The sequence below is a fragment of the Lichenostomus cassidix genome, chromosome 2 (genome assembly GCF_008360975.1).
Source record: "Lichenostomus cassidix isolate B80296 chromosome 2, HeHo_3.0, whole genome shotgun sequence".
NCBI lineage: Eukaryota > Metazoa > Chordata > Aves > Passeriformes > Meliphagidae > Lichenostomus > Lichenostomus cassidix.
The window spans coordinates 104,079,345-104,096,687 of record NC_139482.1 but is presented as its reverse complement, the minus strand read 5'-3'; the positions used below and the strand labels follow the sequence as shown (position 1 = coordinate 104,096,687).

Here is a 17,343-nt window from a genome sequence, read left to right as displayed (position 1 = left end):
TTAAAAGTAGACTCCTAATAAAGTTTTTGAAGAGCATCCCAAATGATTGAAGGGGCAAAGCAACCTCCAATTATTTTTAAAGTGTAAGTTGGTATGTTTTTTGGAAGATTTGTTGAAGCTGAGCTGCAGAGGAGTCATAAGTGTCAGCAGTCCTTTAACCTTCTTGTTTCTGATCAAAGGGTCTCTTGGTAATTTAGTGCCATGTATTAACTCTTACCCACACAGGACATTGCTCTACTCCGCTAGTGATCCTCTGTTGTGATCACACTGAGCTCTGCTCTCCAAAACAGCAACAGCAGTGGCTGCCTCCCATATGCAGGGTGATGGGGGAAGGACACCATTCTGTTTAATTTAGCACTGAAAAGCCCACTTGCCTCACTGAGGTGTATGAAAAATAATTTGCTCTATGCCAATGTTGGTTTTATTGGAAAAAGTCACTTCTAGAAATCACCTCCCTGATGCACAAAAACAAAATCCCCCAAACTGAGACATCAAAATTAATCATATTCTTGAAAATCTCCTTTTTCTTCCAGTCCCAAAAAGGGGCTGGCAATACTTACATGCCTCTGGGAAGTTCTCTGGGTAAGAAAATCATCAAGGCATGCAAGATCTTCTCTAAAAAGAGCATTATTTGCCCAGTAATTTGCTTTTATTGTTTTGGTCTAAAAAAACCCAAAACATCTCCACACAAACTTCGTAGCATTACACTGAGTTTATTTTGAAATAGAAATCAAAGAATGTTTTTTCCTCTCTGAGCCAGATGGGAAGAAAAAACAAACGTATTCCACCATATGAAAGAAAACAGATGAGAAGTTTCAAAAAATTTTTAGCCAAGTTTTTTTTTTTTCACTAAACAGCATGGAAAACATGAGACGGAGATGGTGAATGAACAAATAGGCTGTGGTTTTAGGAAGGCCTGGTTTCTGGGGAGCAAGGGTTTTGTCTGTAAGACACTGTACTATCCCATTTATACATGCCCAAGCTATCTCTCAGTGTGGGTAAGCACTGGGAATGTCCCCCTCCCACTCCTGCCCAAGGCTTGGGGAGACCAGGGTGTTCAAACTGGGGGGAGTGCCAGGTATGGGCAGCTGTTCCACTGCTAGCCTGTCACCTGTGTGAGCCCTGGCACCTGCACAGGGCAGCACAGTCTGCCCCAGGGACAGCTGGGTGTTCACGGAGGAGCCAACATCTCCAGGGTACACAGACACCTGCAGAAATGAGGGAGGGAAAACAAAGCAAGTCTGGAGGTTGGGGCTGGAGATGTTTTGTATCCTTGGGATGCTACAGATGCATGAGCTGCTGTGCTTTTAGGCAAGGAGGCTGCACTGGGGAAAAGTGGTTCTGTTTTCTCACAGGTGAGTCGACTAGGCCACCTTTTCCCTACTCCCTGCAGAGCAGTTTCTTCCCACAGCCAGTGGCTGCCCTCTGATCAGCTCCTTGCCTTGCCAGCGATCAGACACCAGTGCCTGCTACTTGCTAAAAGCAGAGTAGCTACTTGCCAGGAACAGAAAATTAAAAGAGGAGGTCAGCCACCTGAGAGAGGGAGGAATAGCAAGACCAGATCAGCCATTAAAAATGGACAGTTTAAGCCATCATAGTGGCTAATGTGGGGACTGATGCAACTCAGTTCAGGACATCTCTCACCTGGGGGGCCATCTGAAGTGTTTGGTGCACTAGGACAGTAAGGAGTAAAGGGATTCAGCCATTCTTAAAGGTCTTGTTTAGATCAGACCTTCCAAACCATGTTTCTAGCCCCTATGTGCTGCAAGAACAAGGCACTAAACCTGCAATTACGGGATAAGATAGTCACAGTCATGTTTAGAATCAGGATGGTGTAAGTGAAAAGGAAGGCTTTAATGGAAAAAAATTTCATCAGATTCATTTTTAATACCTATGAATGTTCTGGCTCCACATCTCGCTGATCTCCACATCCCTCTTGGTTACACACACATGCACAGAGTGAACAACATTCATTTTTGTGTCTCCTCTTAGTGATTCCTTTATTGGAACATTTGCAAGTATTAATTATAGACAACAAAGGAAATGAGAGTTGAGATTTATAAGCTCTAATCAGCTGAAGGCTTTCCAAATAAATTAATGAAACAAGTCAGAAATTACATTAAGAAATCCAGAACTGAATGTAAATCACAATGACTTTGTACCTTCTCTGCCTTTCCCTCTTTTTCTTCCAACAGTCCCAGTGCTTGTCAGGGTACATGAACTTGCATTTAATGTTATGTAAAACAAGAAGGATGATGGGAATGTGTGCTCAGTATGACAAGTTACAGTATTCGTGCATAAGAAGGAAAGCCAAAACTCAAGGTGGGACAAAATAATTTGCTATCACTTATAACTTTCCATTTAACCTGCATTATTACTCAAACCATACAGAAAGATTTGATGGATATGTTTTCCCGTTAAAGAATGGCAGGTCTGACTTTAATGACAATTTCTTGGCCCATTCTGGTGTCCTGCTTGCACTCCTGCCAATCTGTCCTTTCTGTGACAGGTTCCTGAGCTGTCTTAATGCTCTCTTGTCCTCTCAGTGATTTCAATGCTTGTTGCCATTGGACACCTCTGTTTCCTTCCTGCAAGAATACTAGGTCAAAAGATGATCTGTCCCAGCACGCCTGGCTGCTCAGGCCATATTTTAAGGATGACTGGACACGTCAGGCACGCAACTGCAGCATCCCTCTTCATCCAGTTTTGTCTATCATCTGCAGTGTTTGATTCAAGTGTGTGAACAGAGGGTGTGAGCCCAGTCACGTTTCATTTTTCAGTGTCCTCAGCTTGTCATTCCTCTGACTGGAGGACAGAAATAATTCTTGGATAATCTGATCTCATGTATGTACCATCACTGCTGTTGCTGAAGGAAGAGAAGGATGAAATCTGGGCAACAATGCAATACAGCTTGGGCTTAAACAGAGGTTTTTCATTCACTTCATTTGGTGACAGCAGTCTGTGACATCGGTAAAAGGCACAAAGAATGTAATTTCATGGGGTAGATGCTCAAAATGTGCTTATTTCACTTAAATAAGCCAACCTTCAAAACAAAGGTAGCACTGCCTCCACTTAAGTGTGGCTCTGCAAGGCCCCACTCACCAGGTTTTGTGAGGCTCACTGGGCATGCCAAATACTAGTTTGGTACCTCATTATCCAAAAATAGCAGTTTAACATTATTTCCACAGACACTGTGTAAATATACGTGTAAACACTACAGCGTGTGTCTATGTGCAACATCTAGGTACACCATGACAGTGCATGGCAGAATCAAGTTGTATTTAAAACCTTATGAAAAAGCCAAAAGAAAAGTCTCATCCAGACTGTCTGAAGAAAAGCCCTGCCACCATGATGGTGACACATGGTTTCTGCAGCTGTAATGCACAGACCTTTCACTTTGAATTAAGCAGATGCAATTTTTGTGTTGTTCCAGTCTCATATCTAATCTGTACCCACAGGACAGATTCCCAAATGTAATATTTTGTGTATTTTGAAAGAAAATTATAATTAAAATTTAAAACACTGGAGGAGTGTGAGATGTGGGGAAGCAACAGTCTTTAATTGGTTGGTCTTAGGAGCAATATTTGAAAATCTGAAGTACAAAATCTTGTCTCTTTCTAACAGAGCTGGAGTATTTCAACAAACTTATCTGAATTCAGCCAAGGTAAATGGCAGGCCAGGAGGCAATGGAAAAACAGTTCTTCCTAAAAGCCCAAACAACTTCCTTCATTGTACAACATGTGGCCATGAAAAGAGTATAAAAACTGGAAACAAATACCAAGGTTTCTCTTAATGAATTATCATGCTAATTTTTAAAATTCTTGATATGCAACACTGCTGCCTAGACAACGGCTCATGGGACTGAGGAGGAAACTGGCTGGGTAATGATATAATCTCTTTCTGCTTTGCAGCATATTTTATTTTCTACTTTGTTTGGGAGAGAAATACTGGTCCAAGAAAACAGAGAGATCAATTTACAAAGCACTTAGGAGAAGTGCAAATTTATTAGACTTTTCTGAGTATGGCATGTTTTTCTCACCAAATCTTGAAATCTGTCTTAAAAACAAACATATTTCAGTGTGGGCAGTTCCTTTGTTTCTCTTTTCATAAAGTCTCTCACCTGGGCTTGACCTGCAGTATGTATGGCACCTTTTGGGGTAGAATTCCTTACAAGGAGGGAGAAAGAACGAAGACATTTAAAAATAATTCTTAAAAATTGGAGATTTACTTCTATGGCATTTTCTCATGAGTGGAACGAATGTAGGATAGTAGGCTGGCAGGTAGGCAGGTGTGAAAAAAGGGAGGGAGGGAGGGAGGGAAGGAAGGGAGGAAGGGAGGGAGGAAGGGAGGGAGGGAGGAAGGGAGGAAGGGAGGAAGGGAGGAAGGGAGGGAGGGAGGGAGATCTTTTATTAAAATCGTCTTTCCATAGTACCCCGATGAAACACTGGCTGTGATCAGAGCTATAATGAGTATCTAGTCCTTAGTCAATTTAATTGTTACACATGCAGACTAGACTGCATACAGTAAGGAAAACACTATCTAAAATCTGCTTTAAAAGTTATTTAACCAGAAAAAATCATCTGGGAAAGTAAAAATATTTCTAACTGGAAAAATATTTCTCTATAGCTGAGCTAGGCCTGACAGCAAACCTTAATGAATTATTAGTACCTTTATTGTTTTCTTTGGCCCCTGTGCACTATATTTGTAAAAAAAGTCAGTAAAAAAGAGAACAATTGTAAAAAGCAAATATTTTGTACAAAAATACAAAGTTTTAAAAGCTCTTAAAAGTATATTCCATATTATTGATAAGAGTTGGACTATATATATATATTTATATAAAATCTATATATTCGTGTATCTGTATAATTTTCCTACATTTGGGATTTTAGCAAATGAAACAACTGTTTACACAATTGCTTTATGTGATTTTCTATATGAGTGACCAACAGTCTTACTCAGATTGATAGACAGTCTTTTCTCAGAAGACACAAGTTGCTTATGGACATGGTTACTGGTTGGGAATAAAATCTAAAACAGAATTAGTCCAATGGTATTTCCTGATGCTGTGGGTCAAAAGGCCTTAAATAATTACAGGATGCTGAAGAAGAGTTACTGCTGAATTTCTTGATGCTTTTAAACCAGTTTTCAGTGCTTGCTTTTTTTCTTTTTTCATATTTTTTCAATTTTGGAAGTCAGTGTTGTTCTCTCCCAGGATTTTCTTCTTTACATAAATTTTCTTAATATGAAGGTATCTTTAAAGTCACAGCCCATTACACTCCAAGTATTTGCCCTACATTATGAGAGAAAAAAAGAAAAACAAAGAGAAAAAAAATCCTGTAAAAAGCCTGTGAAGATTAAACAAATTTCCAGAAAGAAAACTTACAGAGATTGAGGTACATAAAAAAGCAGACTCATATTCAGATCCTGTAAGTCCTGGAGGATAAATATTTGTAAACCATGAAGTTTTCTTAAAATAACAAATGTATGTAGGAAAACCAGGATAAATTTAATTGTTACTTACATATGGTCCTTCACTCTGGACATCCAAACAGAGTTATACACACAAAGCTTGTTCAGCACTCTGTTTTGTCTTAGGGGGCTATGCATGGGATGTAATTTTGGCTCTAGCTGACATTTATGTCTGCCTTCATTGAAATTCAGCCGACAAGTTTCCAACTGGAGCAGCCAGGCACTCTTGGCAAAGCAATGTTTAAACAGGTTGTATGGAGGAGATAACATTTCAGGCAGAGCCCCACCATGAACACAAACACCAGCTTTGACCATGTTCTGCAATGATGGGGCCAGGCTCTAAGCAGCCATGGGAACCACCTGCCCTCTGCTCCTGCAGAAATGCCTGTGTCAACAGAAAGAGATGCCCTGTGGCAAACACCTGGCTGACTGCTGGGCCACACTTGCACTTTATAAGTCCTTCACTCCAGCTGCAACAGTTGAGATGCTTATAGCCTGTGGACCCAGCTTCTTAGTCCCATGGGACATCTCTTGGCAGCGATGGGAATTTTAAGATCTCCTTAGCAGTCACCAAGGGCCTCTTATTGCACAAACTTTCAAAACAGAGTCTTTTTGGTTTTTGAAGGCTGGTGGCTGAGCCACCCTAAGGCCAGCTTTCCCTGTTGTGTGGCCACTGAGCCTATAAAGACAGTTTCAGTGGGTAGGATGTGGGTAGGATCTGAAGCATGTGCCAAATCATGCCCAAAATTTTAGGCATATGTAAAGCCTACAGGAGATGGTCAAGATGCAGAGCATGCCATTGCTTTGGCCAGGCCAACTTCAAGGCTGCTTTTTCCAAGTGCAATAAATCCAGCACTTCTATTTGGATTTGAATAGAAGTACTCCACATGTGATTCCTCCTCTTCCTCAACAAGGCACTGCCATAGCATTTAGCCAAGACCTCACCTCTAGCTGTGGGACATTTACTATGGGCAAGGCAAAATAATCAAACCAAGGGCCTTGCTTACCTTTGTCCATGTCTTTTTCACAAATGAAATTGTTAACATCTTCACAGTAGAAGTCATTCCAGAGCCCAGCATAGATCAACCCGGCACAATCTTCCCCTGGCCCGTGCCCGTGACTCCAGTTATCAGGCTGCCCGATTTTCCAGTTTCTTTCCACCAAAAAGCAAGAGATATGATTGCACAACACAGCACACATTGCAGGTTTTCACCACAAGAAATTAACGAAAACATCATGAGATCTGTTCTGAACGGGAAATACACATTGAAACAAACAATACATGACTCTAGCTGAAAATGGAAAACAGATGTATTACAGAGAAGGGAATCTATTCGGCCTTGGGCTGCCAAAACTCAGAGACCTAAATTTAGACCAATGAACTTTATTTTAGTTTCTGAGTATACATGCACACACAGTGGGGTTGCTCCATGCTCCATGTGCATTGCTCCAAGCCTGCAAAACCTGCACGCTGCATTCCTGCTGGCAGATGGGACTGAGAAGAGCCCACGGACTCAAAGGTACTGCTGAGATGGCAACAGCCTGCCCTTGCTCACTGCAAAGGCACTCAGGTCTCTGGCTGCACCAAAGGTGGGCATCTTGGGAGGAACAGCAGAGACCCCTGTGTTTTAGAGACACATGCTCAGATGGGTAGGGAATTCTATTGACTTACAAGGAATGCACATAGTATATTTACACACATCTTTCGAGATCATTAGCTTTGATGGTGAAATTGAAGGCAGCAAGTAAAAAATCTTGCAGCAAGTGTTTCCTCATCCTGTTTTTGTTTAAAGAGTGAGAAATGCTTCCAAACTCAGGACTTAAAAGCTCAATTTTCCTGAAGAAACAGGTTGTTGAAGGGAGCTTGTGATTGCTGGCTGACACGGTCCATGCTCAGCTAAAAAACATGCCTGTCTGACACAGTGTCCAACCAGGCACCTGGGAGGACACACAGCTTTCCAGAAGTAATGAGATACTCCAAAAATCTGTAACCAACAACTCGGAGGTTACGACAGACCACCTAAAACCATGGTGTAGTGGAAATCTACTAACAGCAGTGCCTGAAGTGGGAGTCAGTCACAGTGCTGCCATAAAGAGGAAGAAAGATGAAAACGGGAAAGGAGAAAAAGGGGAAAATATTACGGCTCATTTGAAATGCATCTGACTTTTTCCATGTTTTTCATCTAAATGAACACCAGTGAGATCACAGCTAATCATTTCGTAACATCTGACTGACTGTGTAGCGTGTTTTTCTGAAGCCCAGCATGCTCAGCTCTATAAACTCTTTAGTCTACTCCTCAGTATTAAAAATTTGGGTGGTTAAAATCTGTTCCATTTAGGACAAATTAGGTGTAGCCCTAGGATTCCTGGAGAGCTGCCAATTCAGTTCTCAGCTGGCCAAAGCATAGACGCCCTCATTTCATGCATTTTCCTTGTGTTTAATGCTTTCCACTTGGATTTGGGCTTTATCTAAAGACTGGTCATTTTTTATCAGAATGAGTACTCTATTTATAGCCAGTTGTAATGCAAATAAGGAAAATTCAAACCAAGACAGTAAAACTGTCTGTGCTTTCCATCTCAACTTCGTAATAAAAGTCAGGAGCAAACGTTTTGGCAAGAAACACTGCACTGCGTAGTTATGTGATTTTTTCATTCAACATTCAGTTTTCTTCCTGGCAAGAAAAGGAAGCCTTGTGCATGGAGAAGGGAGAGAGAAAAGAACCCAGCGCCCTCAGTAGCAAATTTAATTAGTGGCATCTACAACCATCTGGATCCACTGGATAATTTCTAGATGCTGATTTTAGAAGTGTCAGCAAGAGTCGTAGCATTGCTTTTTATTTACGTACGTGTAAACTGGTAAGGATCCATCCAACCATCTCCATTCATTTTCCTTCTCTGAATCCGTTAGTCCAATCCAGAAGCTGCCTTTCCCAAAAATCTGCCTTTTTATCCATTGCTGTGAAAGAAAGATCTTAGTCCATAACAAGGACAACATTCTTTGGAGCCAATAAACTACACTGGTTTCATAAGTATCTTGTTATCAGAATAGGGAGGGACAGAGAAATTTTTCTAAGCTGAAGATATGTTTCAGGAGTTGGCCTTGAGACCCCTTGCCCAAATTAGAATCCCTTGCAATGTTTGCATTGAGGTAGAAAGAACTAGGCATGAAAATTAGGTTAAAGTCACAGCTAGTGTGTTATAGATACAAATTGAAAAAACCCCAAAGAGTAAGCTGTTGTGGGTCAATTAGTCCTAGGCTGCATGTATTAAATCACACAATTTAAAATTAGATTATATTCACTGCTGCAAAAGATACATTTTTGATAGTACACAAGTCATAATGGACTCCATATTTAAAGGTTCAAAACTCCTACAATTCTCAGAAGCTTTTCTGACTGTTCTGTCCCCACCACCTTCAGGGTCAGCACCAGCTCTGCTCACACTGCCCTTCTGCACATGCAGAAGCTGCTGATCAGGCAGAGGGTGGACAAAATCCTAATGAGTCAATCCATGTGTTTACTTCTACCACATGAATTCATGATGCTCTCAGCTTCCCACTATCTTGTGGTTTCTACATTTTAAAGAACTTCAAACTCCCTCCTTGAAAAACAGAAGGAGAAGGTAATTACCTGCTCCTCTTTGTTGTTGATGATAACCAAGCGTGATGCTTTCTCTTCACAGAATAACTTTGCCTCTTCAAAAATTTCTCTTTCAATTGAAAAGTAGTAGCACTTTTCTGTATAGTTCTTCCAATGGGGAGAACAACCTGTAATGTGAATTTTTTGTGTTAAGTCTGTTATTAGTAACTCAATGGGCCAATAATAGGGCCAGAAATAAATGGAGGAACCCATACCCATCTACAGCATGCAGTGTGTTAATGGCTTACCGTTAGCCTCAGGAACTGATGTAGGTTCACTCTGCAGTGCCATTGGCATCCCTGGACCTGGCGGCCCTGGTGGGCCAGGTGGGCCCTTTGGACCTGGCAGCCCAGGGACTCCAGGTAGTCCAGGTAGTCCTCGAGGTCCTGGCACCCCTGGCTCTCCCACAGTCCCTTGCAGGCCTTGAAATCCTGGCGGGCCTTGAGGCCCTGGTGGACCGTCCTTGCCTGGTGGCCCTGGTGGCCCTGGGTCTCCACTTGGTCCAGGCAGACCTGTCTTGCCAGGAGAGCCTCTCTGACCTTTGGAGCCAGGTGATCCTCTTGAACCTTTTCCTCCTTTTTCTCCTGGTGGCCCGGCTGGCCCAGGTGGGCCCTTCTCACCTGCAGGTCCTGGTGGTCCAGGCTCTCCTTTCTCTCCTTTTGGTCCTTTTAGGCCAGCGGGGCCAAGAGGACCTTGAGGACCTCTGTCACCTTTAGGTCCCCTTGGACCAGGAGGACCTGAAACAATGTAAACATGCAAAGTGAGGATATGCACGGAACACAAAACAAAAAGCCCACGTGGGGTCCTTGTTCAATACAATTTAGACCAGTGACACTGGATATTTAACAGGACAGAAACCAGGCTAACAGCTGCTCCCACCAGAACTTGTAACAGTGCAGCTGCTTTCCAGGTCCTATACACTGTTGCTCTTTCCTTAACCTGCACAAAATACAGGATACAGAAGATACTTTGATGCACCCAGTCATGTGAACTGGGCAGTGACACCATGCCCCAGGTGACCAGCCAAGGTGCTAGTCCCTGCAAGACGCACTCTGCACTGTTGATGCACCAGTCCTGCATGTCGTCCTTTTCTCTCACTCTGCCACTGTCTCATCTGCCACTCCTACACTCATCTCTCTGCTCTTAGACCCAGGACTTTTTCTCCTGATCCTGTTTGTTGGTCTGTTTGTTGGGATGTCAAAAAGAGACAGAATGTTGGATAGCGAGCAATAGGCCAATGGTGGGAAGGACCAGAGGTTGCAATTTGGCCAGCTATAACCAGACAGAGAACAATAACCTACGACAGGAAATGGCAATACCATGACAGCAATAAGCAACAAAACAATTTGGGATTCTGTTCATGGATGAGCAAATCCCTTGTCATTACCTTCCCACCCCCAGGACCAATCTACACAATTCAAATCCTCCAGAGATAGATTTCCAAGCTGGAATCATTTAGGCCTGGTTGAAATGAGAATGGTTAAGGTTACTGACATGTAATCTTGGCTCTAATGCAGCCTTAGTTTATTTGGAGCAACGGATTTGTATTTGTGATTAGAGTTTTAGGCCTGACTGGTTCACATAAGATTTGAAATATGAGTGTTCTTTTCATTTGGGATAATATTTGGCTGGGAGAAACCTCCTAAACCTGAAGCTATTTATTTCTGGAGAAAATAAAATATCCCAGGATTAAAAACTAAGCAAAGTAGGATGTTTTCTGGCAGACTTACAACTGGCTTAAAGTGAAATAGCAACTTGTTTTTCAGTAAGGGTGGACCTTTCTGGGAATAGTCCAACATATATTTTTTAGCTATTTCCTCCTTAGTGGGGATTGGTTTCTTGAGGTTCCACACCTTCACTCACTTATTTTAGAAACTAAATCAAAAGCAGATCCAGTCAATCAGTCAGACAGAATAAAATTTTGCTAAGTCAGAACCTTCTTTCACAACATCCCCATTTTAGCTATGTAAAAAAGGCATACAAAAAATAGTAAGGAAAATTCAAACTACATGTACATTTCCGAAGCTTATTATTTAGGATTAGATAAGAGAAAACCCCAGGGCTCTGTACTACCATGCACTAACTTCCACAGAACTGAAGTAATGCAACAAGAATTCAGCACACACACATCATTAGGAGCTGCATACCTTGTAGGATAGTGAAGTTCTTGATGAGCTGGCCATGTTTGGAATCTACCAGCTTCATTTCTTCCATGATTACTGACAAATTGGCAACTTCAACATCTAACCTTGACCTCATCAAATCCTGTTGCACCTTGAGAGATGCAGAGTCTATGCGAATATTGGCTAGTGTGCTGTTCATAAAAATCAGTTCATCTGAATGTTTACTTAAGGTGTCTGTACAAGTTGTCCTGACCTCATTGAGATTGCTCGTCAGTGTCCGTAGGTGATGAGCAGTGTAGCTGATGTTGCTGACAATACTGACTATATCGGTTTCGAAGACCTGGAACCTTTCTTCTAGATGGTTGAATTTGGAAGCAGTTCTGTTCTCATATCCTTTATGTTGTTCCTGAAGATCCTTTAGACTTTGTTCATTGGCTTGGGCAATTGTGGTGATGTTCTCCATCTGCCCACTGAAGGAGCTGAGCTGATTGTTCATATCTTCAAGTGTATCATTGTTGGCTTTTGCCATTGCTGAGTTGTTGGCAGCCAAAGCCTGTAAATTCTGTACTTTCTCCTTAAGCCAGTCAGTGTCCTTGCGGGCCTGAAGGACAACCTGCTGCAGATTTTGAAAGTCATTCTTGATTCTTAGAATAGCCGAGCTTGTATCTTCCATTGACTTCTGCAGGACACTGATTAGATTTCTTTGCTGTATTTGAGTCAGGTTTAAGTTGTTCAGGTTCATGATGACCACATTATGAGAATGCACTTGGCTTTGCAGGTTTGTTTGTATATTACTTGTGTCTTGCTGAAGATCGTTGATATAGCCAGTATATGCCTGAAGAGTCTTATTGACACTGACGATCATGAAAGAGGTACTATCTAAGGCACTTTTCATTTGGTTCTGTCTATCATCTAACATATTTCCAGACTCTTGCAGCTTCTCCAGTGTATCTTTGTTTCTGGTAGTTTTCTCTGCAATGTCATGAAGCTGCTGACGAAGAGCCAGAATGTCAGATCTGAAGCTGGACAGTTCAGTGTTAGTATTCAAGGCTTTTTGTCCAGCTTGGTCATCTGTTGTAGGAAAAAAAATCGAAAGGCTTTAGGATGAGGGTTTTTTTAAACATAGTATATAACAGCATAGTGTATTCTAAGTACAGTCAGGTTGTCAAACTGTTCAACAGAACTTCTCTGCTATCTTTTCCAGAAAGAGCAAACCACTGAGCAAAGTTCTGCCACTAGACAGAGAAAAAAAGCAAAGAGGAATTGATGAAGACCTTATGTCTTGCTGAGGAGAACAAAACAGTGATTCTGTTGTCATATATGGGAAAAACTATGGTTAGAAACTGATGAGTATATGCAGTCAAGTAATGCTGTGTTCTGAATGAAAACAGAATGGGAAACAGAATTCAAAACATTAAACAGGTATCAGCATATGTAGCTTTTCAAGTTACAACTGGATTTTGTTGAAAGCTCAGAAGTTTATTTTATATGTTCATGTTTTCTTCTTTTCATCAGAGGTAGAATACCTTCATTTGATTTAGTAAATGTAGTTTCAATTTTTAAAATCTTTGGTTTAGTTTTTAAGTTCTTATTTTAAAGCAATCTGAGTTAGAGACAAAAGCTTTGCCAGCAGACAAATTCAGATATGTCAGGATATGATGTATTTCTGGATTTCTCTCTGATATATTACTATTGCTTTTAATGACATTTATTTTGTCATTATTGTTTCCTCATGTTCTGAGTTCGAGGAAAGCAAAAGCTTTAATCTTTGAGGAACATCTCTGCTCGTGCTTAAATTGCCCTGTGGAATACTTCTGGAAGCTTGTCCGAATATGATAAAGCATTTGAGACTGCACAGCCTATCATTCAGGACATAGAAACCAAGGAAATAAGCAGTCAACACTTGCTTTCAGGGAAGATTCCCTTGCTTGACCTCAATCACTTCACTCTCCCTCTCACAGTCCATATATTTTGGTTTTCATCTAAGTGTAGCTATATTTATGAATTACGCAGGCTGAAGTCCATAATTTCAGATGATGCCAAGAGAGAGAAGTATGGTTTTCATAAATTACAGTGAGTACAGCTGTGTATGGTGCTTTGTCTGGTGTGATTGAATGAGTCATGATGGCAAACATCAAATGGTGGCTTGCGAGACTTCAGCCTGAAGTGTTTATGGAGTCTTTCATGGATGGATATCTTCCTGAGCACAGTTCCTCTCCCTGCCAGTTGTCTCACTCCCAGATCTTCTCAGCTCTGACTCTATGTTTACCTCTTGGCTATAGCTCAAATTATACTGTGTTCCTCACACAGCTCTGATAACTGCCAGGTCTACATACAGCTAATCCCTGAAGGCCTGTCTTCCATTCACCACATGCTGTTATCCTTCTGGCCCTTTAGCAGTTCTCTTACCTTTATGTCCCCTACTCAAACTGCTCCAGAACATTCCTAACTTCCTCCATGTCAAGTTCACTTAAATGGCAACTGATGATCCTGAGCATCTCACTGATAATCCATTCAGCAGCATATAAAAATGTATGGGCATGAATGAAGCAAAGGTGATCCAAGTAATGAAAATTCAATCAGCATAATATAATAACACAAATATAATCCAAAAGGTTGTACGTGCTTTAAAGTGTAACATTTACCTCTGTAGAAATGTCAATAAAATAATATGCCACTGAATTACCCCATGTCTTTGAACTGAATGCAGTATGCAAATACTTTGGAAGACAGCTCTTTTTTGAGGGGAAAAACGTTGTTTAAATTTATAATCAAGTCGCAAGTAAGTAATTTTTCCTAGAAATACATGTCTCAATATATGGTTTATGAAGCTACACAAAATTTATTTCAAGAAATGCATGCATGTATGTGTATATTAATATTTATACAATAATCATAAAAACTCTAAGTCTATGTATGGGAAGAAAGGCAAAAATGTACACTTAGAGAGTAGAATCTTTATCCATGATTTTTTTTCACATCTTCCTGCAATTTGAGAACTTTGATAGCGCTTGGGAGACCTGAACTCATAACAGTTTTATGTCCTGTATTCCCTGACATGATCAAGAAACATTTTATAGAAGTAATCCACTTGCATCAGCCATAAGAATTTTGAATGGCTGATTATTTGTGTACCCCGTAAAATGGTTTTGAATCTTAATTGCTAAAACAGCATCAAGATGACTGGGTGACACATGCTCATTTTATGTAGACTCTCTGCTGTAGAACAGCTTCTGCTATGTTTTACATCTCTACCTCAGAGAAGATTCTCTCCTGAGGACAACCTTTAAGTGTCTGTTTATGTAAGTATAAATGCTTTCAGAGTGACTTCAGTAGGGAATTTTGAAGTATGCTTAAAATTCTCTCCTAAGTAGAGCTCATCTGAAATATTTTTAAGTACTTTCCCAAGTACTTGAGAAACTGGAATAGAAGTGCTGTATCTTGTCATAGGCAGAGGTTTTTCAGACGAATTTCCTGCCTCAATCTGCCAGGAGAACACCCCAGATCCATAACAGAAAGAGGCTTTGCTGGTGTGTAGATTACCTAATTTCTTCAGATCACTCTCCACTTCTGTGAGCTTTTCTGTGCATCTTCTGTGGGATGTTTCCAGGCCACCTGTCACATTGTCCATTTTTTCTACAACTAGGGGAAAGAGAACAGTATGTTATGGAAAGAAGAGAAGGGAAATAATGAAAAAGGTCTAGTAAACAACAAAGCACACAAAACCCCACCCTACTACCACCAAATGGTAAATAAGAAAACACCTTAAAATTGCCCTGCTTGTCATTACGCTCCGCTGTTGATCTGTGAAATGTTGGAAGGATGAACTTCTTTTTGCTGGTGGATCCAGAATTCTTCCAGTTTGTGTCTACCAACAGACCCTAAACATTTTTTTTTGCTCATGAGCAATCTCTCTCCTGAATGAGGAAATCCCTCTTTGTGGGTTTTCCTCACAAATGAAGTCCTTTGCTTTTAACAGTATTTCCATGCTTCAAGCACAGTGCTGTGTGGCAAAGGCAAACTGATTGCTAAAGGTTCAGATGTGTGAAAGAAGACTTTAATTTTACTATGAGCCATTTCTCCTTAAAAAGAACTTTATTTTCTTGTGCATTTTGATCATTAAAAGTAGCCACTTGGATAGCAAACTTAGGACTGAGATAGTAATTACTAAATGTTTCAGGGGTTGAAATGCATAACATATGCATATCATATGATGAACATATTGATAATGTTTAAACAGATCACTCAAGAGAGATTTGAAACAATTCTGCCTCATTAAGATTGATGGTCATTCAGGAAGTGCGGCTTTATGACTGATGTGCTCTTTATTTTGTAATGTCAGAAACTTTCTTGTCACTGAGACATTCAATTATTTGATGAAATTAATATGGGAATGGAAAAAGCAGAGCAACAAACAAAGAGCCCATGTGGCTTCCAGTGGCAAAAATGTGAAATGCTTGCACGGTTAGAGGTAGCCTACAGCTTTCACACCAAACCTTGTCTAAAACCCTTCTGTATTCAAGCCACAACCAGGCATAGAAATTGCTTCTCATCGTGAGATAATTTAGTCCTTTTGCTATACTGGGAGTAGAACGGGTCTGAAACAACCCTGGGAGAGGCTAGATGAGTTATTGTGCCAGCTCCCTCTTTCAAACAGAAGAAATAAAGTGCTTCCCATGTCTTGAGGTTCTGTAAACCTGTGTGAGGTAGGGGGTACCACTAACTTTGTCTGTGAGATGATCTGCAGCTAGGAAATACTCTTATAGAAGTTGTTGTTATGTAAAGATCTGGGTTTCCACAAGAAGTGAAATTTAAGGATCTTTTGTTGCTCATGAGCAACCACATGAATCCCAGACCTTTAAAGCATAGTCCACCTAGTGCTCCTTCTTAATTAAGTTTTGCCTTTGTTTTTCTGATTCTGGGTACCACAGTTACACAGGAGGCTTACTCCTTCCCCAAAAGCAATGTGAAAAAACCAGACCAAAACTATCTGATGCAACAGCACTGAGATGAATGGAGTTACAACAAAGGAAGAGTCTCAGGGTTTTTAGAGAGACTGGACACCCTTTGGCAAATTACCTGTCTGCTCCTTTCTCGGCTGCTTACAAGCCAGTAAAACAGACTCTATTGTGTGTGCAAAGTCAGTCAGAATGTGGCTTTTGGTATTTGAGATGATGACAGATTTCTTGCTAAACACCAGATCCAGGCTACAATAATGGCTTTACTTTTTCAGAGGGACAGTTGCTCAATACCCACTGCTTTAGAACGCATTTTTCTCCCCATTATAGCACTAATTTTTCATTGGTTCTTCTGCCCATTAAAGTTGTCAAAATACTGTATGCCATTTTTCCTAAATGAAACCAGAGTTGATTATCTGTTTGTCCTGCCCAGCTGTCTTCCATGCTGGAGCCCAGATCAGCAAAGGTACCTCAGCTACTTCTGACACTCCATTGATTCATGGAGTGCATCCTGTGCATCACATGCAGTGAGCATGAGGACCATATTTGACTTTTCCTTCTGGCTCTAGGCAGCTCCTTGTTCAGTCTGTGGTGCTCTCCTTTGGCTACAGATAGTCACTGTGAAGGGCATGGATCACTATGGCACTTAGAGGGACCTTATGAAATCATCTGTATTTAAAAAGCAGGCCTAATTAAAGTGTTTCTACTGAACCTGTGCCTTGACCAGCAATGGCACATCACCTATGGATCTTGTTAATTCAGATTTAGGATACAGGATTATCATAATGTCACCCCAAGACACTTGTAATATTAAACTGTTTTCCCCATTTATGCCACACTTGGAGTTGGCAAATAAGTAGATATTATCAGTAATTAAAGGAAAATGTAGTTTCTTCCTTTTGCTGTCCAAATGAATGCCACTTTGTACTTCAGATCTGAAGTTTGTAAAACTGAGATTTTATACTGTCATATAACAAGTATGTTTTCATGGCTGAATGAAATCTAACTCTGCTAACTTGGGTTAAAATATAACCCTGAAGAATCCAAAGCAAATGAAAACAGTAGTAATCCTATCAATAAATAGTTGTCTGGCAGTTAGATGAGACTGAACGGAAGTAATTATACAACAGCATATGGTATTTTCATTGCTCAAAG

The 17,343-nt window shown here is 40.7% G+C and overlaps 1 protein-coding gene across 1 annotated transcript in view; it reads right to left on the bottom strand.

Moving 5' to 3' along the window:
- Nucleotides 1-1,973: 1,973 nt before the first annotated feature.
- The window catches only part of COLEC12 (collectin subfamily member 12), a 97,813-nt gene continuing 82,443 nt past the window's right edge, over nucleotides 1,974-17,343 (bottom strand). Inside the window, exons 4-10 of the mRNA XM_085052656.1 lie at nucleotides 14,774-14,872; nucleotides 11,255-12,301; nucleotides 9,356-9,844; nucleotides 9,099-9,235; nucleotides 8,316-8,425; nucleotides 6,477-6,622; nucleotides 1,974-5,290 (exon numbers count right to left, since the gene is read on the bottom strand). Coding sequence (XP_084908782.1) covers nucleotides 5,271-5,290; nucleotides 6,477-6,622; nucleotides 8,316-8,425; nucleotides 9,099-9,235; nucleotides 9,356-9,844; nucleotides 11,255-12,301; nucleotides 14,774-14,872 — 2,048 coding nt within the window. The 3' untranslated portion in view covers nucleotides 1,974-5,270. The remainder of the gene's footprint in view (nucleotides 5,291-6,476; nucleotides 6,623-8,315; nucleotides 8,426-9,098; nucleotides 9,236-9,355; nucleotides 9,845-11,254; nucleotides 12,302-14,773; nucleotides 14,873-17,343) is intronic.